Consider the following 25,518-nt stretch of genomic DNA (forward strand, 5'->3'; position numbering starts at 1 on the left):
CCCAGGCCTGAGTAGCATTTATTTCCTGGCTAAGTGAATTGCAGTTATTTTTAAATGTATTTAGATTCTCTTTTATAAAGCATATAATATTGCTGTGGGATTGAAAGGATAAGTGAGCCATATAAACTGTTTGGGCTCAGCATGGATGACCCAAAAGGCAAACAGCAAACTGGCATACAGTGAACTGAAAATTACAGATGGGAGTTACTGGCAAAGCTTTCGGTTGGAAGATTTATTATGTCAAGCTGCCAAAGTCCTGAGAGTAAGTCAGACTTTAATACTGGGGACTGATGGAAAGATTTAGGGCAGGGGTTCCCAAGCTGCGGTAAGTGAGCTTGTTGAAGGTGTAATAGTGATCTGTTCCGTCTGTTCCTTTTTAAAGGTCTCCAACTGCCCTGTTCCAGGATATGGCCCCTTTCAGAAAACAGGAATCCAAGGAAGCAGACTAGCTGGAGAATGGGGACAGATGTTAATCAAGTAGCCACCTCCTGAACATAAAACCCAGCAATTATGTGATTCCCAGGGGGAGAGAAGAGAATTACAGGAGAGCATCAAGTCTCTCAAGATTTAGTTGGGGTTCGCATCCTGATTTCAGCAGGGGGTTGGACTAAACGACCTCCTGAGGTCCCTGCCATCCTTCATCTTCTAGGATTCTAAGTCAGGGGAGGGGCTCCCTAGGATGGGAATCAGAAGGGAGACTAATGAGCTGGAAAATCCCTTACATCCCATGAAGGGTTAATGAAGATGATGATGTGAGGCCAGGGACCAGGGTAGGAGGAGACTTGCATGTAAAATACTTGAGGCCAGGATTGCAGTGGGACTAGCAGCTCCCTTGCTCAGAGAGAACCAAAGTGGAACTGGGAACCTGGAGCCTTAGAGTAAGGGTAAGCTGAAGCTTCTTGGTGTCCAGTTAAGACTCCCCCACCTCTCTATCCCTCCCTGCTCTTTGACATACATGCGCACACATTCTTGCCACCAGAGCCCTTCTACACTACAGCCAGAACCTGAATCCTCAGTCTGACGCCATTAAAGCTAGGAAGGAAATGCGTTTTTGCCCATGTGAAACATTTTATTATGTCGAAACTTCCCCATTCTGCATCATGATAGAACTGAGATCTTTTGAAGTGTGTATAAAACCGAGCAAGAGAGCTTCCCCCCCGAGAATAACCAAAACTGGTGGTCAGGGCACTAACCTAGGATGGGGGAAACTCAGGTTCAGGTCCCTGGTTTGAATTGCAGGTTGGGTGTCTCTCTCCTGTTGGAGCTGTTATATAAATAATTAGAATTTCACTGGATCAGGGACTGAAACGTGGGTCTCCCACATCCAGGTGAATGCTCAAACCCACCAGGCTGTTTGTGTGGGGGGAGTCTCTCTCTCTGGTTTTGGGCAGAAATTCCATCCTGGGCCTGGGAAACCTTCCCTGATGAGTTTTGTCAAAACTCTGGTACATTCCTGTAGAAAGTTTGGATTTCAACAAATCGGCATTTTCTTATTGGGAAAATGTTTTGTCAAATTCCTGACCAATTCTAAACCTCTCTGCTAACCCTTCCATCCAGACATCCCTGCCAAACTCCTTTCTCTAAATCACCCCCAGGAAGATCTCCATCAGCCTAATTCAAAACTTATTTTACTAACAGTTTGTAAGTACCTCAGTTGAGCCTAATAAGGTCTAAACTAAATGTGCACAAAAGGAGAAATTTGCATGTGGTACTTTTAACATTAGTTTCTTTTGCAGGCGGTATGTGAAGCAATAAAGTTTGGGATTGTAAGAGATTGATAGTGAGAGGTATATCCTTTTCCCAGACATACATCAGAGTGGCATTAACCATGTCATTACTACCTGATGAATATTTGGTCTCAATTCAAGTCCTAGTAACACAGGTGTCTCCACCATTCTTGATGGTACTGTTAATAGTAGTAATCTGGGGCCAATTCTTAAATGGGTTGGGAGATTGAATTGCCTTGTCTGAGGCTGGTACCTCTAAGTCAGGTTTGAGGGACATTAGTGGGGGCAATATAGGCAAGCCAGCACTGTACTGATGTGGTAGGTTTAATATTTCTGTTTTCAGATATCTTTCAAGAACAATACATTCACTTGAAAACAATTATTAGTATTTATACTGCTGGGAGTGTGGGGATTTTCCAGAACAAACATGCTAGTACTTAGAATGGGGAAATCTTTTCTCTTATTTCCTCATAAAACATGTAGAACACCAACTAGTGTAAATATCAGTACAGAGACTGACAGGAAATTTATTCATAGCTCCTGTGCTACCAGAAGGGATAGTAGCTCTGAGATGAAAAAAAAAGATGCCTTCCTACGGGTTTGAGAAATACCAGCACCTGGTCTCTGAATGTGAAGCATTGTGTTTTTATTACATGATGGAGCAGAAAAAAGACAGTCATGTTGGAACGGGAAAAGGGAGAGGGTAGGGGGTTGTGTTTGCTGTGTTGCCAATTTCTGTGATGTTTGGTGTTTTTCCTTAAAGCCCCATCTCACAGAGTCCTGTGACAAGCTGTAATTCTGGGCTTTTATTTAAAAAGCTTCTAGCCATTACAGTTGCTGTAAAGAGCTTGAAAGCATGACCCCAAAACCTAAAAGTCAAGAAGGAATCAAAAAGCTGTGTTAAAGTCTCATAAGTCGAGGGTGGTGGGGAATTGACTCATAATTTTTTGAACTCTTGGGTTTGTTGGTGATACTGTGTCAGGTGACTGATGTGGCAAGATTAGCCTCTCCTGATCCTTTGCTCCTGGCTCCTGGAGCTCCTCTTCCATTCTTGCTGGCAGTGCCATAAATAGAACAGCACTGCCTGTCTTGAGAAGAGGTTTCCTGATTCTTGCCAGAGGCAGAATAGATGGGGAGAGACCTGCTGCTTCTCAAGTGGTCTAGAGAAGCACAACTGTACAGGAAGGACTGAATGTCTGTTCTCCTCACTGGGAGATGGTTCATAAACAAGGTGCTAAGTGGTACATGTTTAAATAAGAGCAGCAGCAAAACAAAAGGTGAAACAAAATGAAGGTTTTTCTTACACACAAGGGTAACCTTTCTCAGGTCCCTTCTATATGCAGTGGTTGATGAGAGGAGACATCTTAAGTGCAGCTGTTGAATCCCCCAGTCCTTCTTTGCATGTCCTGGGATCCTTAGGCTTCTCTAGTATTAGATTTCAGGGTCTTTGGTGCCACTTTTTTAAATAAAAGCAATGGGGAAAATGCCCACCTTCCCCTTGCACTGGCCTTCCAACCATTCTTCATTCACTAAAAGATAAAATTACAAGAATACACTTTTTTTTGCTCTGGGTAATTTTAAAAACGTTATCTTCATATCCTACTAATCAATCAGTGCCTGAGATCACCTTTAAGATTCTTAAATGGGTAAGTAGATGTACTAAAAGCCTGGCACAGACATGGTTAAAGAATAAGAGGAACTGAGGGAGGCAGAGGACAGACAGGATGGACAGCTGCGAAGGTGCGAGCTTGATGGTGGCCACAAGGAATAAGCTGACGAAGTGGGGGGGAGAGGTACAAAGATGGGAAGACATTTCTGAAACACAATGGGAAACAAAAGCTGACAGAAGGAATAAATAAAGCAGTAAGTCCCTAGGCAGATAGGAAAGAAAGCAATCTTGCTTTATAATTTCTGGCAACCGTGTGACTGGAAATGTGGACGGGAGATTATATAAGTAGATGGACACAGACATATTACCTTAGATACTATGGTGATGGGCACTAGTATGAAACCCTGACAGCCTTGCAGGTAAAATCAATAGCAATAGTGAAGTCTCTGACTCTTCCTTTCTGAGAGAAAAACGATCTTCAGTGTAAAGCTGCAGCCAGTACCAGACAGAGGCAGCAAGGACCATAAGGGGAAGCTTTTCAAAGGCACAAAAGCCTGCTAAATGCCAAACTTCCAGTGGGAGTTAGGCAGTGTATAAAAGACAATGGAACAAACTTAAGGGGTAAAGCCAAATGTGGTATGGCCAGAGCTTCAATCTGTCAATAGTTACACCAGAGAGTACAAAATAAAGCAATACAGATAAATGAGAGCCAGCAATTGTAACAATGAAAACAGCAGCTGTGGTGGAAAACTGGGGCAAAGATCCAGTGAAGTGGAATGTCTGAATATCTGAAAAAAGAATGAAAAGAAGACAGCTTTTCCAGGCAAAGACTCAGCTCAACGAAGAGAAGCAGTAGGATCATGGCATTAGAGGGCTTGATCCTGTGCAGTACAGGTGCCGTCTGGGCACGTAAAAGCAAGGCAAAAAACCTTGAGCTGGACATGGAGGGAGTGTAGGAAGGACAAGTCCATTCATTAATGAGAGCACCTCTGTACAGCCACCAAATCATTTCTGCCTAGTAGCAGGCATAAGCTCTAAGGGCAGCATGTAGTTAGGGGTCTCACATGCTGAGCGATTCACTAAAACCCATCTCTCCTGACATGCTCATTCTCTGCCATACTATACACTGAAATGTAAGTACAATATTGATTTATTTTATAATTATATGGTAAAAATAAGGAAGTACACCATTTTTTTCAGTAACCGTGTGCTGACACCTTTGTACATTGATGTCTGATTTTGCAAGCAAAGAGTTTTAAATTGAGGTGAAACTTGGGGGTACTCAAGACAAATCAGCCTCCTGAAAAGGGGTATAGTAATCTGAACTAGAGGGATCGGTATGTGGGCTAAACGTCTGCATGGGCTAAAGCTAACTGGACCAGAGAGAATAAGAAAGCTTCCTTGTGTAGATGCTAACCCTATTTAGCGGGCTGCTTCACTGGGTTAGTCAGTTAGCTGAAAATCCTGCCAACTTCATACGCAGCACATGGCGCACAAGCTGCCCTTAACAGGTTTGATCCTAAGGCTTTGTGTGTATGTTAGGAAAATTTGCAACAGTGTGAATAAATTGATGTTACTGGTGCACATTTTTCTCAATATAGACCAGGCCTAAATGGAGGCTCTCTAGAGTAAATGGGACCAGAGACTCATCTTGCAGGTTTCAGATTAAAAATACCCATGTCTTTAGAGATGGGAAGGAAAGCATCTCCCTTGTCCTCTCCCACACTTTCAATCTGTAGATTTAAGCCTCTACACAAACTTCCTTTTAGCAATCTTGTATTACTATGAAGACCAGCAATGGTAAAGTGTCTCACAATGCTGGCTTTTGCAGCAAAAGGGATTACTCCCTGAAGGTTGGGAGCTGGAAGTTGTACTCCCTGAAGGTTGGAAATTGTTCCCCAGCCAGGTGCTCTGAAGCAGCTGGAAATAGGTGAGTTCTACAAGTCTCACCTGCTGGACCCAGTACATGGCTGAGCTGACTAAGCACAAAATGCTGGGCAAGACACCACAGACTGGGGAAGCGGCTAAAGAAGTTTTCTGCTGGATTGTCTATCCCCAGCAGAAAGATGACCCACTGAAGAGCTACTGTTAGGTAACAGCTGGCCGAATTAACTTTCAAGAGATTTTTTTTCATGATTTTTGGAGGTGCTGTTGTATCCATGACTAATGGGAGCAGCTGACGGTGCTCATCACCTCTGAAATCAGACTAGTGCTCCTACCAAAACTGGAAGCCCCAGTCAAGTCCCAGGAGCATAAACTTACCTTTGGATAAGACAAGTATTACATCTCCTGCTTGGAACTCCAGGTCTTCTGGCTGGGTGGCTTCATAACTGTATCGTGCTACCACTTGGCTTGCTTTCAGCGGCTTTGGTGGTGTCTTCTGGGTCCCCTCCTCAGCTTGGCCATCTTCCCCTCTTGGTAAATCTGTGTCTCCCTAAGGCAGGAAACAGCCCGTGAGATGCCGCTTGGTTTTTCCTTTAATCTGCATGTCTGTGTAAAAAAAGCTACCGACTGAATTTCACTGGTGGAGCTACCAATGCTGTTACTGTGGTTTACTTATGTGTCAGATGAAGCGTGTGTGGCTCCTCTTAAAGAGGCAGTTAGGTTTGTATGTCTGTCTATCCAGCCAGGCCACTCTTGCAGGGTCTTGGGCAATGCCATTGTCCTCTTTGACAACATCTTTCCACATGCTCAGGATTTGTGTTGGCATCAGAGGGGACAGTGAGCATCTACACCACACGGAGCCAGTGTGTTCTACTCCAAGTGCATGTACTTAGTACTCAGGTCCTCTAAGCTGTGGGGCCATCTTTAAAAATAGGTATCTTCAGTTCCTAACATGACTTCTGAAAACTGACTCAAGAACATGATGCAAGGGGTCAATTTCAAGGCAGTTCAGGGTTCAGGCTACACCCAAACATGGCTGTGTCCTTGGCAACTTACAATCTGTGCTATAAAAAATGCAGAGTTTGTAGGAACCTACATGGGCCAGCAGCCTATTGTTATCTCAGACTTCTCAGGCCAAGCAGCTCCCCCGCCACACCCAGGATACTGCAGGAAGTGGTGATGGGTCTCTTCCGCCTGGGTCAGTGGTGACCCATTCCCCACTATGGTGGCATAAGATCCCAGTGCCTCCTAGCTTTCATCTTTGGCATGAGATGGAAAGGCATCAGAGGAGTCAGGTCTGACTGCTTGTGCCTGTTAAAGGTCCCACAACCCTCTTCTGTTAACCCCAGGACCCTGGCCCAGTTTCACCTCCGCACTTTCATTTGGATAACATTTCCTATTGTGGTGGGGTGTTGCCATACACTGATCAGCAGCGCATCTGTAGACAAATGGCATTTGGGGGAGTGAAATTCCTATATATTTCTTAGCAGCTGTACCTATGGGGGAGGGGGTAGTTCATGGCATGTGTGCTTTGGCCCGGGGGGAGAGGGGCAGATGGTGTGTGCACTTTGATGCTCTGTAAATCATGCTGAGATTAAGGTTTAGGAGTGGGACTTGAGCCCTTCTTCTGAATTCACCTGTACCCAGAAACCTAGTTCCCAGGCTCCTGCAGCAGGAGCTGGGGCTGTAAGATCAGCCCACGGCTCAAGACTGAAAGAGCTAGCGAAGTGGGCACGGCCTCACTTAGTATAGCTGGGTCGAGGTGGCTGAGTTGGTCTCCAAGGCAGGAACAAGAAATCAATAGCTGGCCTACCAGGGAATCCACCCATGTGTGGGAGTCAAACCCATCCAGCTTTCCTGGGGAAAGCAGCCATTGCCAAAGTGACTGAAGTGTAAACTGTCCCCCGCCTTCCCTGATGTGACAGGAAGGGCTAATGGGGAAACAAGGGTGGGCATCACTTTCGTCACCCTATCTGACGCTCTGCAGGGTGTGTCTGAGGGGGTGAAATACTCTCAAAGCTATTACTGCTTCTCTAGCAGCTGGCTGAGCCCAGCAGGAGGCAGAGCTGTCATTTGCAGGACAATTTGATCACCTCTCGTGGTGTGGGTTCAAAGCCAATCTTCTCTCACCCCTACACTCCTCACCAGCATGAGGCTGTCCCTGGTAGCTTTTTCTGCCTGCATTTGGGTTTAGCTGTTATCTAGGTCAAGGAAAGGTGCAGTGGGCGCAGGAGTGGGTGTCTCAGCAGCTTTACTCGTTTCACTAGAGGGCTGGGTTTGTACCCGAGCTCAAACAAACGTCTGTGCAAAACCAAAGGAGATGAAAGGTATCTTGCTGGGGCCTCACTGCTGGTCTAGTTCACCCTGTGACGCATGGGCAGCTGCTATGCAATTCTAGGGCTCCCAGTGAGTGATGAAATCTGGAGTTGAAGTGAGTTCTTAGGGAGCTGAGTGGAAGAGGTCTCGGAGGGAACCCCAGCACCAGGGAAGTTTAAAGTTAAAGAGCTTCCCATGCGACTCTAATGTTCTCTAGAGAGGCTGCCTTTAAAAAAAAAAAAAATTCAAACCATCCTCTTTACATGTAGCCACTGGTGGGTTTGTTGCAGAGGGCTGCCACCTAGCTGGGTCTTCCCCGGTGCATCTTGTGGGCTCTCTCCCCTAGCAAGCCTTTTGTTCCTAGACTTTCACACAACCTCTGCCAGCCTAATGACATGTCCAGCCCTTGAGAGATGGCCAGTGCTGATTCAGGTGTGCTGTGTCCCTTTGTATTTGGGGGATACAGCAGCGGCCTGGGGTGGGACGTTACAGCCTGTGAAAGACAGGACTTGCAGGGCAGGTAAAGGGGCTGACAGGGCAGGCTCAGCTGTTTTGAGGGGTTGGCTTCCTGGAGCTGCCCCTCTGCACTTCTGACCCAGTCTTCCAGTGCTGGATAACTGGAGCTGGGGCTGAATGGGCTGGGCACATGCTTGTCATGCAGGAGCCCAAATCTGAATAAGTGGGAGCCCAAATGTAGAGGGGGGCATGAGCTGGTCCAACATATAACTCCCAGCCTCCTCCCTTCACCCCAGTGCATGTTACCCCACCCCAGAGCCATTCCCTGTTACTTACTGTCACCTGCTTAATAACCTGTCACCCCCCCCACACTGACACATCGCCTCTGACTGTGCCATTGATCCAAGAGAGTCCGTGCTGGGGTAGCTCTCACGCTGATGGGCCAGGAGACAGGAGCTCAGACCGCACCTACTTTAACGGACACCTTCCAGGTGGCAGGGCGTAAGTTACGCTAAGGGGAGCACCCTCACACTCACAGCCTGGGAGTGGGGTAAACAGGCCTAAGGGTGCCAGCCTCTGAGGACCGAGGGGAGTTGAACTTACACCACTTTACACTTCACCTTTGAATTTGGCCCTCAGCACTGGATTTACCGTATTCTCTCTAATTACTGTCCCTCAGACTGAATGACTTTCAAATCTTCAGGGCCCAGAGTCCAAATTCCTTACTTCCCTCCCAAATTCAGCCAGCAGCAGGTCCCGCTGAGAGCAGGCTCCGAATGCTGGTGCCAGAAGAGCTGTGCACAGTCAACGAGCATTAGCAGCAGGTGACACTGACCTCTGTGACGTCGCACCACAGCGTCAGGCAGTAGTCCTTAGCATGACTCCATATTGTCTTCATGCTATCCTTGCTCAGAGTCAGCAGCTCCTCGCTCTCTGCAGGCCGGTACCTGTGCCACAGGGGGAAACTAATGTGAGACCAGAAGGCCCCTGCAGATGCAGATGATGCTGAGACCAGGCAGTAGCTCACCTCAGCTGCGTGTGCTCTGGTGAGAGCTCCAGTTTCTTGCACACCATATCTAGGAGTTCGCTGTAGGTGATTCCAGGCTGGACTGGCATTGCTACTGTGTACTTGTAGTGCACCTTGAGAATGTATGGGTTTGGGCTGGCTGGTCCTACAAGCTTCAGGGGAAAAGCAGAATTGAACGTTGCAATCTGCACTACAGAAATCTTACCATGTAAATACAGGTAGTTATGACTCGCTAAAAGACTCACATAAATCAGGGGGCCGGCATGGAAAACGAAACCTTCCGATCTGACCCAGGTCACCAGTAACCTGCCAGCGGGGAGTCTAAATAGCTTTCCAGCAGATAAGTCACAAAAGCCACAATCACAACTAAGGCCAATTGGCAAATGTGGTGGCAATTCTAGGACGGAAGCCAAGCCACTCTTGACCACTCTGAAAGCAACTCACTCTGGTCAGTCAGGGCATGCTAGTGCAGAGAGTAACGTGCACTAAACTGCTCCAAAAGCTCCCCCAATCACTAATTTATCAGCACAGTAAGAAATCAAAGACTATGCTTAGATGCATTTACAGTCTTAGACCCCGATGTCCAGCTACCCCACAGCCTGGCTATAACTTTCCAGAGAGGCTGTTGGTCTAGATTTCTTTTTTCAAAAAGTGACAAGCTCAAAAATGTTGCTAGTTTTGCAGCACTTGCAAGAGTGCAAACATTCACCCCAAGGTACAATAAAGGCTTGTGTATGATATGGCCAGTCTGTATTCACCATTCGATGGTTCCTCTCCACAAATTCACAAGCACACGGGGACATCTGTTACCTTTGGAGCTTCCTGCTGCTGTTTTCCAGAAGTACCAGGACCGTGAGCTGAATGGAGGGTGGAGGAAAAAGTAGGTGAACGGACTCTAAGCAGGTAACGCTCCGTGCAAAAATACATGTTCAGATTCATGGCAGCCCCCTCGCCCCACAATGCTCATTACATCAAACAATGATATATAAGCACATTAGCTTGTTGCTACTAAAATGAGTGAAATAACTGAAGTGTTGTTAGGTTTCAGCATCAACACTTAATTGAGGTGAATGGAAGCAACCCAAATTTTACTGACTCAGGCAGATCTCACTGCATCAGCTACACTTGGTTTCTCACTTTAAAGGTTACTTTTGCAAACGCGGGGCATAGAGACTTAATTTAAAAAAAAACAAAAACAAAAATTACTGCAGATTACTTTAAATTATCCAGTATGTGGCTGAATGAGCTCCTTAGTGGCTAGACGGTGCACCTACAATAGGAGGTTGGTCCACACCATCACACTGGACCTGCTCAAAGGTCAGTTTATAATGGTCTCTCCTAGAAGCTGGGACCTGACAAGACACTGTCAGTTTCAGCACTAATGGTAGCCACGTTAGCGCAAGTGGCAGCGGTCTGGGTTTTTGGCACGGAAGGGCAGTTAGCCTCCCCTTGTTGCGTGTATGTGTTTAGACTGATAAACTAGTGATCATGATGTACAAACATGTACTGACTCTCATCTGTCATACCACTTACATTTTGTGCTCAGGGTTTTAGATTGGTGGAGATCTGTTAAAATGTGGAGACTGGGAGTCAAAACTCTGCCACTGCCTTATTAGGTGACCTTCGGCAAGTCACTGGGGAGTCCCCATAGCTCCAGGTGCTCAACACCTTTGAAACTGATCTCTCTGTGCACCTGTTTCCTTCTCTGTAAACTGTGGCTAACACTTAACTCACGGGGGTATTATAAGGTTAAATTCCTGAGAGCAGCTCTTCAGCTGATGCAATAGAGTCACTGCAGCTATGACAATTTATACCAGCTGAGGAATTGCCCCATGGTTTGTAAATGCTTTGACGCTGGAAGGCATTAGAGAAGGGCCAGGGTCAGAGTGCCATCTTGTTCATATGGTCCTACTGTGAAATTTGGGCTCAGTTTTTAAGGATTTTGCTGGGCTAGAGACCCTGCTTTATGTGAAGGTTCCCTGAGCCTTCTGACCCACAAAGGGTTAACTGGTGTGGCCGTCGGCTCTGCTAGCATGGTTGAACGTTACTCCGCTAGCGTCTCTGCAGTAGAGCTGACTGGAGTTTTACCGCGCATGTTTTTAAAACTTGCAGACATTTTTAGGTTTTTATGAAAAATTTAAAAAATTGTTGGAAAAAAGTGGAAAGATTTCCAACAAACTTGCACTCTGGGGAAAAAAAGCCATTTTTGTCACTTTTTTTTTTTTTTAATGAAAACTTTCATCCAGTTCTTTAGTTTCCGCCTTGCTGAAGGTGGCTTCATTTGGTCCATGGCCTTTGAAATGATTGCTGTGTGCCAAACAACACAGCAGCTGCCAGCCTTCTGTCCAACAACTGACTATGTTCACGGACAGCTGTGTCTGGCTGTCAAGCACGTTCTGATGTAGCTATTCCTACCTGCCACAAGCCACCATCCAACCTAGCACAAAGTGGCACCTCTCCTGATAGTCTCAGCAGAGGACAAGGACTGACATCTTAGAGGTGTTTCTCCTGGTCAGGATGGATGCTCTGTGTCAGAGCCTTGGGTCTGCTTGCCCTGCTGCTGTCTGACTCTCCCTGTTCTGGGGCCATTCAAAGCTTCATTCTCCATCACTGTTCACCAGCACGACACGCCATGACCCAGCTCAGCCGAAGGGATTTGTGACTTTGTCATTGTCAATGCTTTATGCAGGATTGGCTGTCAATATCCATGCTTTTGCAGGCAGCGGCTAATGACCACTTATCTTAGAAGTAAGCTTAGGTGTTAGTTTCCAGAACATGTTAAGCTTTTTAGTCCCTGAGGGTTATGCTACTTCAGGAGTTGCAACTTCTATAGAGGGCAGGGGAAAATTAAACTTACGCTGACTATATGAACAGGGTTAAAAGACTTAGAACATAAGCACGGCCATATTAGGTCAGGTCAATGGTCCATCTAGCCCAGTATCCTGTCTTCTGACAGTGCCAGATACTTCAGAGGAAATGACCAGAACAGGGTAATTATCAAGTGATCCATCCCGCCATCCATGCCCAGCATCTGGTAGTTAGAGGTATAGGGACACCCAGAGCATTGGGTTGCATCCCTGACCATCTTGGCTAATAGCCATTGCTGGACCTGTCCTCTATGAACTGATCTAATTCTTTTTTTAACCCAATTATAATTTCAGCCTTCACAACATCCCTTGGCAACAAGTTCCACAAGTTGACTGTGTGTTGTGTGAAGAGGTAATTCCTTATGTTTATAACACTCCCTATTCACTTTCTCCACACCAGTCATGATTTTATAAACCTCTATTATATGCCCTCTTAGTCACCTATTTTTTTAAGGTGAATAGTCCCAGTCTTTTTTAATCTCTCCTCATATGGTAGGTGTTCCAGACCCCTGATCATTTTTGTTGCCCTTCTCAGTACCTTTTCCAATTCTACTATATCTTCTTTTGAGACGGGGTGACCAGAACTTCACAGAGTATTCAAAGTGTTGGCGTACCATGGATTATTGTGGTGGTGTTATATTTTCTGTCCTATTATCTATCCCTTTCCTAATGGTTCCTATCATTCTGTTAGCTTTTTTGACAGCCGCTGCACATTGAGTGGAGGTTTTCAGAGAACACATCTTCAGATTCTCTGACGAGCTCAGGTAAGACCAGGAATTAACACAAAAAATTCCCTCTGCAAAGTCCACTACAAATTTACATCTGGTCCAGTTCATCTAACTGCAGGCGGCCATCCAAAACTGCATCCAGTGAAGACAAAGAGGGTAGGAGCTGCTCCCTGAAAGGCGGTTCTTTGCTGTCTAATAGAAAAGCCATTCCAACATTGGAACCCCAGATCAGGAATTTCTAGGGTGCCACCAATGTCTCCAATCCGGTAGTTCAGAACAGTAGCTCCACACGAGATGGTTTACAGGGAAATGGGACAGTTTCACACCTTCACTCAGCAACTAGAACCACCTCCTCCTCCTCTCAGCCACAGGCTGGTGAGGTTTGTTAGAACAGTGTGCAACTGGGGACGCCAGCAGCTTGCAGTGAAACCAGTCACTGTGCTTAGCAGAAGCAGCTGCCGTTGCAAACACAGCTCTGTCTTAAATGGGGCAATATACAGTGGCAGCAAGTACAGTCCCAGAAAGCCCCAGGAAAGGCAGGCAGCAGCCTGCTATAGGATGGTCTCGTGCTGAATTCTCCGCATTGGGAAGCGAGTGACATGGGTTAAGTTCCCAACTCTGCGAGCTTGGACAAGATGCTTAATTTACTCTGTGCCTCAGTTCCTGTTCTGCAGGTTGGGGACAATAGTTACTCCTTTGTCTGACTTGTCTATTTAAATGAGAAGCTCTTGGGGGTAAGGACTGTCTCTCACTGTCTGTACAGCACCTTGCACAATGGGCCCCTGATCTCAGGGCCATTAGGCACTGCCATGTCACCGATCAGTCTCTGTAACAGTCTGTGTGTGCGCACGCTGGGACTGCAGCATTCACCACAGTCCAGGCAGCCATTAGCTGCTCAGATCGAGCTTATCTTCGGAGGGAGTGAAATCATCTTGACTGTCCACAAGAGACAGAACTGAAGGTTCAAGCAGCTTTTCAAACATGGTCCCCCGCCCGCCCCCCCAAGCTGCACAGAACAAGCTCTAGGAGTCTTTGACAGACTTAGCAGGGGTCAAATGCTTTGGATCAAGGTTCAGAGCCAAGGGAGAAAAGCCCAGATTTAAAGCTAAAGCAGCAAGATAGGATCTCCCAGCCCCACCTAACCCCTTGAAGGCAATGAGCTTCCAGTGGGCAGTCTGCTAACAAAGGGCACCTTCCTCCCAAACACCAACACTGGTACTCAGATGCTTTGCCAGCGTTGTGCCCCAATTTGTCCAGTTCCTCATCAGCCACACACAATTTAGGGTGGGATGTTCTTAAGTGCCTGAGTGATTTAGGAGCACGTGTGCCACTGACTTTCAAAGGTACGCAAGCTTCTAAGTGACCTGGAGCCTTCTGATAACCCTCCCCTCTATTCTTCTAGTTCATCATCGATGCTGTGCCAAATAACACTACAAATTATTGTGTCCTCTGCTCTAGCCTCCCTCTACTGCTCCAACAGCAAACAGGGGCCCCACAACAGCTGCAACTGGCTGAGGACAAATTCCCCCAGTGCAGACACAACAGAGCAGGGGTGTGCTGGGGACTGCAGGAAAGAGGGAGCACGACATCAGCTGGGGCAAAACTAACACCCAGTGCCCATTCCCACAAGCTACTCCCATCTCAGAGATCCCTGGGTGCTGCGGTCACTGACCTGGTGGTGGAGGCCTGGGCTTTTCCGGAGCGGTGGAACTGGGTGGGGCAGGGATGTCCAACTCTGCGGGGGTTTCCTCCTGTGCAGGGCGTGGCTGTAGTTAGTGTTACCATTCAGAGAACTTTCAGCAGGGGGCAGAATTGGGGAGCTGGGGCCCTGCTGTCCTGCCTGTGAGATCCCCTTTTAGTACACCGGGCAGAGGATCACGGGTGGATAGAGTCCTGGACACACTGGCCACAGGTATCCTGTAGGGGTGACTTGGGTATTCCTAGCTCAGGTCCCCACCAGGTGTGATAGAGCTGCAGGGCTGGGTGGTAATGGAGGAAGAGGGGCACAGCATAGGGGAAGCTGCCTGGCAGAAGCCTCAACTTCTCTCAATCTATTCAGGTCCTGAATGAGAGAGTGGGGTGACGAAACGCTCAGTCTCCCAGCAGTGCAGGCAATCCCTGCTTACCACACTGTGGACCATGGGAGCCGCATCTGCCCATATTTATGGCCATTCATGAATGTGGGTTGCCATGGCCATGAACCAAAAGAACCCGTCCTGATTTGGGGGAGTTCTGGTTGCTCCAGGAGCAATTCATGCAGCCCTAATAAGCATGCAGGTTCCCGTGTGTGCAATGATGATGACAGCAAAGTAGGCAGGGGTGAGGTGCAGCGTCCTTCTCCTAGTGCTAGGCACCGCTTTGCTGGGGAACACCTATTCCAAAGGGGCTGTTAGTTTGCCAGCCTGCCTTACCTGGACCTGTGGCTGGTTCTGGAGCTCCATGGCCTCAAGGTAGTTACAGGGGACAATCCCTTTCTGTGTGGGGGAGGGAGACAAAAAAAACCAAAGGCAGGAGAGGTTAAGAGGAGACAGCGGCAGGATTATGCATTAAGGTTTAGATAAAGTCACACGCTGGGAAGGAGCAACTCTGCCCTGTCCTTCAGTCTGGGAGTCTCCTGTACACCCGGAGCCTGGAAGGAAGGGCAGTTGCTGTAGACTTTAGATTTGTTCAATAAAATCCTTGTGGCCTCTTCTAGTTCAGGGCAGTGTCTGAGTAGCCCCCAGGACTCTGGCTGAACCTACTGTACCGGGAGGAGGATCTAAGAACACGGAGCATGTCCCCTGCATGGCATCTGATCAGATCGCAACCAAGCTGCGCTAGGTGGCCTTTCTCACGGCTGTGTCATGGAGCTAGCGTGGGCTGACACAACTCAGGGTTAGTGCACGAGGCTGTGTTTTCCTGTGGGAGATCTGGCTACAGGGGCAACCTCTGAGCTCTTGTACGTTGGGTTGAGGGATGCTAGGAGCACAGGGCATCTAAGCAGCCTCCGGAGAAAGGGCAAGGGGGAGATGGGTTGGATGGCCTTTGGAGGCTCATTAACAGTTGGTGGGGGATGCTGAATGAGAGCAGCTGTACAGGAAGGACATGTGGTCAGGCTTGGGAGCCAAGCTCTGGCTCTTCCTGGCTCTGCCACGCACTTGCTGCTTCATCTTGGCAAGTCCTTTATGGCCTCTACTTCCCCAGCTGTAAAACAGGGACCTCACGGGGATTGTGTGACGGGGCACTATAGAAATGCAGGGCTGAGGACGCAGGTAGCGGGGAGGCAAGGAATAAAATGTGGAGCCCTGAGTGAGAAGGCGGGTGGAAATGCTGCGCAGGGGCCAGACAGCCTGAGGTGGGTGAACAAGGCAGGCTGTGCTCAGATGCTGGCTGATGGGAATTAAAGGATGCCACCACTGCTCCAGGAAACAGCTTCCCAAGGGACCTGGAGCAGGGAGGGATCCTACCAAACCCAGAAACGTGTCTGTGTTTGCAGCACTTTGCAGCCCAATTGTCCTGGTAACAGGGCTGCAGCGAGGACCCTAAAACACATGGGTCTGCTTTTCTGCTGTGGCCAGTTAGCTATGCCATACAAAGCAACCCAGCAAACCCACCCCCAGGCACTGGGACCTGGTCCTGCCCCACAGGTCTCAGCGGGGGCTTTGGCATCACCATCAATGGAGCCAGAGCAGGCCTTTAGCTAGTGCCAGCGCCGGCCTTGCAAAGCCCTCGTGTTGAATGGACTCCAGCTACCTTCCCATTGAACAGAACGGTGGCCCAGTTATCCTTCCCCTTCTTCAGGACAAAGACAATGTTTCCTGGCAGGACCTGCAGCTCCTCCGCAGTTTCAGGCGTGAACTCATACAGCACGCGGTGAGGCTCCCCTTCCAGGGCCCTAGATGGGGAAGCAATATCTGGGTGAGCCGGGAAGAGCCCTGGTGCCTTTCTTTGCTCTGTCATGGAACTCTCATTCCCCTGGTCCTCTCCCCTCCTCCCTCTGGTTTTCTATTAGTTGCTGTTGCAGTCACTCTGTCAGATGAATATTTTCCTTACTCAAGCCAGCTGCTCGTTTTACCCCCTTAGCCCTGCAGAGCCAATGGAAGGGTGCAGAGCTGGATTTTAGCCCGCTGCGTCCTTCAGCATGGTATTGAAGCACCAACTGCACTTCATGCATCATCATCACATGTATATAGCCCTCTTCAGCCATAGACCTCAAAGCATTTTACAATGGCGGTAAGTAAGAAGTATCATTACCTCCATTTTACAGAGGGGGAAACTAAGGCACAGAGTGGCAAAGTGACTTGCCCAAGGTCACCCAGGAGGTCAGTGGCAGGGCTGGGAAGAGAACCCAGGACTCCTGGCTCCCACTTTAGTACTCCATCCACTGGACCACACTGTCTCCCATATGCAAACTAAGAATTGATTGCACAGTCTGTCCTCTAGGTGGTGATGTTAGAGGCAGCATGAACCCTTGATTCTGGGATCTCGGGTGGCATTTGATGGCAGTCATGAAACTGAGCGTTTGATTTGCAGAGGGAGTGCCTGTGAACTGGAGTCTGTGAGGGAATAAATATGGATGCCCCACAAACCCTTTCTCTGAATACAGCCAGGCTCCTGGTTCCCTGCTAAGACTCTTGTTGCTTTTTAAGCCTCTTATCTATGGCAGTTTTCAATTCGTGGCCTTTCCCCAGAGGGAGCGGCAGTGTTTTCTCAAGGTGGGAATACAAGCACTGAGGCTAAGGAGACACAAGAGAGGCTGGCCTGGGGAATGGCCATAGAAGAGCAATTCTGCCTATCTAGTATCAGAGCCAAATATGCTCTACGACTCCCGGAGACCTTGTCAGAAGAGGACCTGTCAGCTTCCTGTGCTCTTCTGCAGTGTCTTCAGCATTCCAGCAGCAGGCTGCCATGGGAATAGCTCAGGTTATTAGAACAGGAATGTCAGGGAAACCCTCTCCTGCTTCAGTGCAGTTGGTACATAAAGCACAAGGCTGGAGAAGTTCAGCCAGGGCTGGGGGACTTCAGCTAAAGAGTAAAGAGAAGCAAGACCCTGAGTGCTCTGGACAAAGAGCTTGTGGTTTTCTATGGCACTTCAGGGACCCAGATGTTAAGACTCTTTGATGTTCGAAGGTAGAATTGCGTATGATTGCCACTAAATTAGAATAAAAGTGCTAGGCAAGGCAAACAGAAACGTGGAGTCTGTGCTGTTGCAATGTGGCTAGTGTCTGATGCCATCTCTCATTTTCCCCAAGGCACCTTGCACAATTTTCTCACTCCTTCCATCACTCCCTCAAACTGCATTCCAAAAGTACAATTACCGACTCCTGTTATGGGTGACGTTCTGAATCCAACCAATGCCAGAATAGGCAGAAATTAAGTATTCATTATAGAAGGAGTGTGCATGTGACATGACCCATATGTGTGCTGTAACTGCACAGAGCCTTGCTACTTAGGACAGGTGCTACACACATGGCTACTATTCTGCATTTATAAAGAACCAGTCCTCTGAGCCTCGTGCAACACCTTCCATTCACTGGCACCTCCCACCACCCCCAGAACTAGGGAAGCATTATCTCCGTTTCACGGATGGACACAACGAGGCAGAGACTTGACTTGTTCAAGGTTAGCAGCACCTGTCAGTGGCAGACAAGAACCCCACAGTCCTCATTCCCTCTTGCCTGCTTTAACTGCTGCGGGGCTATAAATCTACAGAGGGAATCTGATAAGCCACAAGGGCTTCCTTCTCTTTATCCAGGAAGTCACTGGATCCCGGAAATGGAATGATAGCCCCACCAATCACAGCGCAGCTGTTTATTTTATTGGACTACATAGAACTAATTGCTGCTCCTATGCCCACCACAGCTCAGCACGCCTTCCCTCTTCAGTGTTCACATTCCTTCCCCATCCCACCACTACTGATTTCTCTGCTGTACATTCTCCTCCTCCTCGCCCCTGCTGCTACATTATTCACCAGCCACACCCTGGTGTTCCTCTCCACATTGCCTCCTCTCCCCCCTACTCCGTCCATTGCTAGAGCAGCTGTCTGTTTCCCTATTGGTCTCCTAGACCCACCCCTTTTCATCAGAAAAAGCCGTTCTCACCCTGCCAGTCCAGTTCCCTATTGCTCTAGTGTCTCAATTCTTGGGGTTGATGTTGCAAGGGTGATTAAAACTGATTAATTCACACATCTGGGGCCTGCCATGACTCTGTATCCATAGCCTGCTTGCTGCAGTATCAGGCTGGCTCTATGCATTTGTAAGCAAGGTCTGAGTGTCTGAGTAAAGGGGGGCACATTATTTGCATGGGCTTGGTATCTGCATGAGTACAATTAAGTACTTAGCATAATTTACCTAGGTGTGGAGCATAATGGGAGATGGTTAGCAGGGCTGGGTTTGGGTTACAAACCACTTTTGTGTTAACTGCTGGGGTAATGAAATGTTGTCCTTCAATTGTATGAACAGATGTCAGCAAAACTGTGCTTAGTCTGTTATGATAGAACACTTCACCCCAAACTAGACAGAGCTCCACAAGGGTGGCAGGCCGATGTTCCAGCCTGGAAAAGGGGGAGGTGGAGGAGTCTCCTATTGGGATTGCAGGGGCCAAGCAAAAGGGCTGCCCTAGGCAGGGAGTGACTCTCACCTCCCATTGTTAAAAGGTAGACTTAATGACTCACCTTGGAGTCTTTTGTCTCTTGAAAGCAGGAACATTCTCTGTATGACAGCAGAAGGTTTACCTATGAGCTGAAATCACTAAGAGCTGAAATCACTGAGAGCGTACGGCCCATCTGCCCCATTGTCGTGGGCTGTGTGATCACCAAGGGTGAATTCAGGCCAGGGGTAGTTGCATTTGGGCAGGAAAAGGAATATGGATGAGGGCACAGCGGGAAAATAAATACAAAGGATGTGGATGGATTTTAAGCAGCAGGCTCCAAATGTTATGAAACCTAAATGCAGGGGCTGCCCGCAGCCTCGGAGGGTCACGGGTTCCAGAGAATCCCAGGGGAGGAGATATCGTCTGTCCTTCAGCCAGCATCTCTCTTTCTGCCTGCTGGCATCAAGTTCCCCCACTTGCTGAGGCAGCTTTGCAAAGCCCCGTTAAAAGGCCAACGCCCATGTCAGCCAGGTTACAGCCACTTTGCTTTGCCTTCCATTACTGTTGTCCCCTAGACTCACCTGAGGATTTCTGGTGTCTTTGGTCTGGGTGGAGGGGCACCAGCCTGTAAACAAACAACAAAACTCTAAATAATCCTGCACAGTTTAATCTCTCTGCAGAAGGAAACCCTCCAGGCTCCTCACAGTTCTCTTGCCCATCTCAAGATGTTTCCTTTCTCCTAATATTTTTTTTAGATGAGGTGATTCTACGTTCAGTCTGATTTCAAGGGGATGGCATTTCACTGATTTATAGAACAGCATTTTAATACTTACAATGGCATAATCTTTGTCCCCTGCTCAGTGCAGCCCAACACTTTATTCACCCCCGTGCGCTGGGCAGCCATCTTAGGAGATGTCCATAATGTCACCTAGGATCATTCTCTAAGGGGATGTCTGCACTCGCTTGCTAGGTCCTTCTGGAGTGCTACACAACCTCCCCGGGTCTTAAGACAAATCATTTTGGATCCTTAGAAGATTTTACCATCTCTTCCAAGGGCTCAGCTATATTAATCATGGTCATACTACTGAATGGTAGAGAAATGTGCTATCACCCTCTTGCCATAGTGGAAACTGCTCACTTATTCTTACTGTGGGGCTGTTTTAAGTCACAAGAGGACATATGCCTGGCCCTGTGGTTACCACACTTCCTTGATAGTCTTTCAAGGCTCTTTCACAAAAGCCTGCTGGTGGCTCGAGCATCTGATGGATCTCCTCACAAACAGCAAAGGACAGCTGAAGGCCTAGCGGGGAAGTGTGTGTGTGTCAGGAAACGAAGGCTGGTGGGCGGGAGAGAGAAAGCGGGAAAACAAAAGCTGACCCGCACTGGTCTTGCTGGCTTTCCTGCAAGTGGTTGAACATCACTCGCACACAGGGTGTGTCTACACTGCAGTCAGAGGTGTGACTGCCGCCCAAGTGAACATACCCAAGCGAGCTTTGACCTAGCGAGCTCGAATAACAATGGCAGTGAAGCTGCGGCAGCACAGGTTATACAGTGCCACCCAGGGCGCAGGCTGTGTACTTGAGCAGCTAGCCTGGGCTGCCTGCCTGCCACTCATGCTCCTGCAGCTTCACTGCTGCTGCTGTTCGAGCTAGCGAGGTCAACGCTGGCCCAGGTACGGCTATGGGTGCTTCTGTGGCCCCGGTGACAGCAGCGCAGACACCCCCCCCTCACCTTCTCCCATTCGCAGCACTTGCTATCGTGCTAACCATGCTACGATGCACCCAGCCAGTGCTGCCTCACCTGTGGCTGAAGCGGAGCAAAGCCTGAAAAATTATCCTTGTCGACCACAGACGCCACGACCTACAGACAAAGAGGGAAAGGTAGATACTTGGTTCTTACTGGCTTCCCCCCACTCCGACACTTTCACTTTCTGCTCGCTCTAATCGAACCTCCCCATGCCCCTGACTCTCCAGATTTGGAAAATCCCTGCAATTCCCATATATTCCTGACCCAACCTCCATGGGGGCCGCTGCTCATGCAGCCCCGGTTCGAGAACAGCCGTGTCTTCAGGCTAAACAGTTTCAAGTGCTCTGCAGGGCTCCTGACCCTGCCCTCTCATGGGGTGAGCTTTCAGGTCTGAGCCTTGTCCCTGGAGCACTGAAAGGTACACGACAGAGTTAAAATTCAGCTATATTTTTAGCCTGAGCTTCTCAAGGCAGGTGCCCAGCTCCCTTTCAGTGTGATTTTGGTACCTGACTCCTTTAGGCTATTTTAAAAACTCTGGCCTTCAAAACCAAACACCCTTATGTGCGTTGCTGATGACCCCTGGGAGAATTGTAGCTGACAGGATGTTGGTTGGCTGATCTGCTTTGCACCTCAGCTGCTGCTGGTTTATTTTCCGGCTCAGGCAGTGACAACGGATTTGGCCATTCGCTTGCCAGTTCTCACGCACTAGGTCAGTGCTGCAATGTCTGGCTCTCACGCACTGAAGAGGGCCTGCAAACATGGGCCTATTTGCTTTTTTTAATTCATGCAGCTTCCAAATTTTAAAATGGATTTCTACATGATTTCCCTTCCACTACAAGTGGCTGAGCCCCAGGGCTGGGACTGTCTTCAACTCCTTATTCTCCTCCGTGCTGTCCAGACTTAGCAAATAATTAATAAGAGTGATGAATCCTTAGGCAGAGGCTAGCAATTTGGCTCTTCTGACCCACAGCTGGGACTTGAGAAAACAACATGTTAAATTCCTCCCCCGTGGATGAATTTCTTACCGTAGCTTTCCCCAGGTAATCCTTCTTCTCCAGCTGAGCCACATGCTTTTCATTAGGCTTAAACAGCTTCCCCGGGGGAATCGCCACCGGCTCAAAGAGTTTATGCTTCTATGGCACACAGAAATCACAATGCTTTTCATGGGGACGTGGGGAGAACACAGCTAGCTCCAGCATTGCCTGTCGTCTATTTGTTTAACTCAGCCCAACTGCCCCTTTGCTTCCGCTCCAGGCCCCACAAACCACACTCAATCCAGCTGCGCCCTTCCCCCACCCCAGCTCCTCCCCACAAACCCCTAAATCCAGCCATCCTTTCCCCTGCCCTAGGCCCAGCCCCTCCCCACAAACCCCCACTCAATCCAACCACCCCCTTCCCCTGCTCCTCTCCACAAACCCCACTCAGCCCAATTGCCCCCTTGCTTCAAGTGCACTCCCCACAAAACCCCACTTGGCCTGACCACTCCCTTGTTTCACCCCAGCCCCTCACAAAGGCCTGCAAATCCCACTGTCTCCCCTGAAACCAACATTTCCTGTAACATTCCTCAGCTCTCTCCGCTACTCTTGTAAAGTCTCTGATAAGGGACAGTTTCTCGCCCTCCTGGAATTCAGAGTCTCTCTCAACCCTACAGGTCCCTGGTTTTTCAGCGTGAGACCCACTGAGCAATCCCTAGTGTTGTTCTTTACCAAGATGGCTTCCATCGCCCTGTCAATCTTGTTGTGCCGGGGCTCGGTTTTCATGCTCATCGCCAGCGTCAGATGCTCTTCAGCTTTTCTCCAGTCCTCCAGCTTAGCATAGAGCAGGGCTATGTTATACAGCACCTGCAAGGCCGAGAAGGAACAGAGAATGGGGGAAATCTGCTTCCTAGCAAGGAGCACAGCAGACCTGTGGCCAACCCCAGAGGGGGAAATGCACAGCCAAGATGGCCCCCATTGCTGCATATGGCACCTGCTGCCTGGGGACGCTGCTGAGGGGTTTGCTTGTCCTCATGTCCCAGAAGGATGACCCAGAAAACTCCCCGTGAAGGCAATGAGGTGATGTGTTTGGTTGACAGGGGAGGGAAAGTCGGTGAAAGAAGGAGAGCATTTGCTTCCTTTCGTAAAGATTCTGTTCCCTGCTTGTAACCTTCCTAACAACGATCTCCCCTTTTATCCAGGGGCCATGTGACTTGTCAGCATATCATTCACAAAGGATTGTGGGTGTTTGGTCACCGGGTGGAACTGGTGTTGCGGTGAGGATTGTGGGATGGGTGCATGTGCTGGGGGTGCTACCAGATCTGGGATTTTGCTGCATGTCCCCTGGTGACCCACTTCTGTGTTGCACCCACTGGCTGAGTGGGGCTGGGTTAGAATACAACCCTATTCCTTCACCTCCCATGCTTCCCGGCTGCCCTCATTTGTTTCAAACAATGCCAGCCCCTGCACGGGCCTCACCTCACAAGCAAATAGCCTGAACTGCAGCCCCAGGATCTTGTAGTCTATCAGCTGGTTCCCTCGCAGCTGAGCCAATGCCTCTTTAAAGTCCTCAATGGCCAATTCATAGCTGTAGAGCAAAGAAAGGTGATAACCCATCAGGGCGAGTCTGTCTGCCTGCCATTCTTTGAGCCCACAGAGTCCTGCACTAACCCTTAGTTGGTCTAAAATGACCTCTGCCAGCCTGCAGGATACTGATGGCTTTTTACCATTACCTGGGTCCATTTCAAGTCATTCTTGTGAAATATTGCTGTCTTGAGGGTCTCAGATGTCAGAAGCTTTTGGTGTGATTGTGTCCCCTCCTCTTTGCCCATCACAGCCTGCCGGTCCCTTGCACTTTGAGTTCTGCGCTTCTCACCTCTATCCATGCTATTTTCAAAGCCAGGATACGTGCTAGTCGTATTGTCATTGTGCTAGGCACTGTGAGAGACAGGCCCTGCCTGAAGAACTTCTAGTCTAAAGGTTTTAGCCAGGCATCTCCTGTTGTCTTTGTCTTTTACGTGTGTTTTTAAAGACACAGGTATTTCCCAGGCTCCCAAACCCATTCTCAAACCACTAGACCACACTACCTCTAAGCAAGAGAAAATGTTTACCTTGCGGGGGGGAGGTGTCCCAGCCTCAGTTGTTCACCTGTGGCATCACAACAGCACTGACTTGCCAAATGATTGTTCTCAGCCAGTTAGGAGTCTGGAAAATGGCTCTATATATAGGCAGCATGACACACACACACACACACACACCCAATTCCGGAGGGTGTGCCCGACACTTACTTCTCTCTCCTGTAAAACACTGTCCCCCGCTGGAAATAGGCCACAGCTAAGTGCTTGTCACAGTTAATGCTCCTGGCAAATGCCTGCAGAGAGTAGAAGGTGGTTCATACATGGCACAGACAGACTGGCAAAGAGTGGCAGAGGGAGACTGGGATATTGAGCATGAATAGAGGGATCAAGGAGGAATCCTAGAGTGATGCAAAGCAAGATAACACGCTGTGGAGAGAGAGACTCACTATGTGCTGGGGTGAGACATGAGGACAGAGCCACAGGGGAAGGGCAAGGGGCTAAGTGAGGGGTGAAGAAGAAAGGGGAACATGGAGAGAAGCAAGATGGTGGAGGGGGTTTCCTCCCTTCCCGCCCCTGCTGTTACATGTCTGCTGTGTTTCGCCTGGCCAGTGTTTCTGATGCCCCCAGTGGAGACTCGAGCTGGTCGGGAAACTGGGCAAAACATATTTTCTTCAGAACTGAACATTTTGTGGGAATACACCCATATTGACAAGACTTTTGTGGGGCAGGGTCTCTCAGGTCCACAGTGTAATTTCTGGACACCTCACCGCCCTCCAGAACAGCCAAAAGTCTGGTGGTTAGGGCACTCACTGGGAAGTGGGAGAGTTAGATTCAAGTCCCTGCTCTGAATCAGTAGTTTCCTGCCTGGCTCTTGCTGAGATCCATGAACCAGCTGAATTCAATAGGGCATAAGGAATTAACTGTGCGAACTGAGGCACCATAGTTGTCCCCCTGTCTCTTTCTAACCAGGTCCACGGCAGATCAGATCAGCAGTTGCTTTATCCCTGCATGTTGCTGTGTTCCACTCTAGGAATAAAACATATGGCCCCATCGACACATTGGGGTGTTGATATCCCCCCGCATACACACACCCCACTGCACCCAGTCTGGCCAGTTTGCCAGCCACCCCCTTGGATTTGTGCTGAGTGCCCTTCTGCATGCTACAAATCAAACCATGTGTTAGACTTGCTTGTCTGTCTCCATCAGCCAGTCCACACTCCTTAGTCACTCCACATTTCAGTAGCTCTGTCAGCCAGTCTGGCAGATGTGTGTGTGTGCAGTCTGGGCTTGCACATTGTACATCAAGCAGACTGGCCTGTGAAAGGGGCCAGTTACCGGAGGAGCTTGGCAGCTGTTACTCACCTGCTCTGCCTCAGCCAAATTCCCCAGGATCAGGTGGATGCAGCCAATGTTAAAGCAGAGTTTAGAAGAGGGGTTCTGCACGGAGGTGAAAGCATCCAGCGCCGCCGTCCAGTCCTTGCGATCTGTAGCGCACACTCCTTCATTCCACAATCGGATTGTCTCAGCCAGAGACAT

General features: G+C 48.8%; 1 protein-coding gene across 1 annotated transcript; it reads right to left on the bottom strand.

Moving 5' to 3' along the window:
* Window positions 1-2,548: 2,548 nt before the first annotated feature.
* Window positions 2,549-25,518, bottom strand: NCF2 (neutrophil cytosolic factor 2). The gene is made up of 16 exons (XM_067535179.1): window positions 25,345-25,518; window positions 24,193-24,275; window positions 23,384-23,492; window positions 22,637-22,771; window positions 21,956-22,063; window positions 20,985-21,044; window positions 19,766-19,809; window positions 16,347-16,488; window positions 15,026-15,088; window positions 14,287-14,365; window positions 9,830-9,876; window positions 9,020-9,171; window positions 8,828-8,939; window positions 5,599-5,770; window positions 4,033-4,124; window positions 2,549-2,596 (listed from the first exon to the last, which is right to left on the bottom strand). The coding sequence occupies exons 1-16, from the start codon at window positions 25,516-25,518 to the stop codon at window positions 2,549-2,551; spliced, it is 1,620 nt and encodes a 539-aa protein (XP_067391280.1).

The sequence above is a fragment of the Emydura macquarii genome, unplaced genomic scaffold (assembly GCF_026122565.2).
Source record: "Emydura macquarii macquarii isolate MOO-44397 ecotype Brisbane River unplaced genomic scaffold, CSIRO-AGI_Emac_v2 contig_3477, whole genome shotgun sequence".
Lineage (NCBI taxonomy): Eukaryota > Metazoa > Chordata > Testudines > Chelidae > Emydura > Emydura macquarii.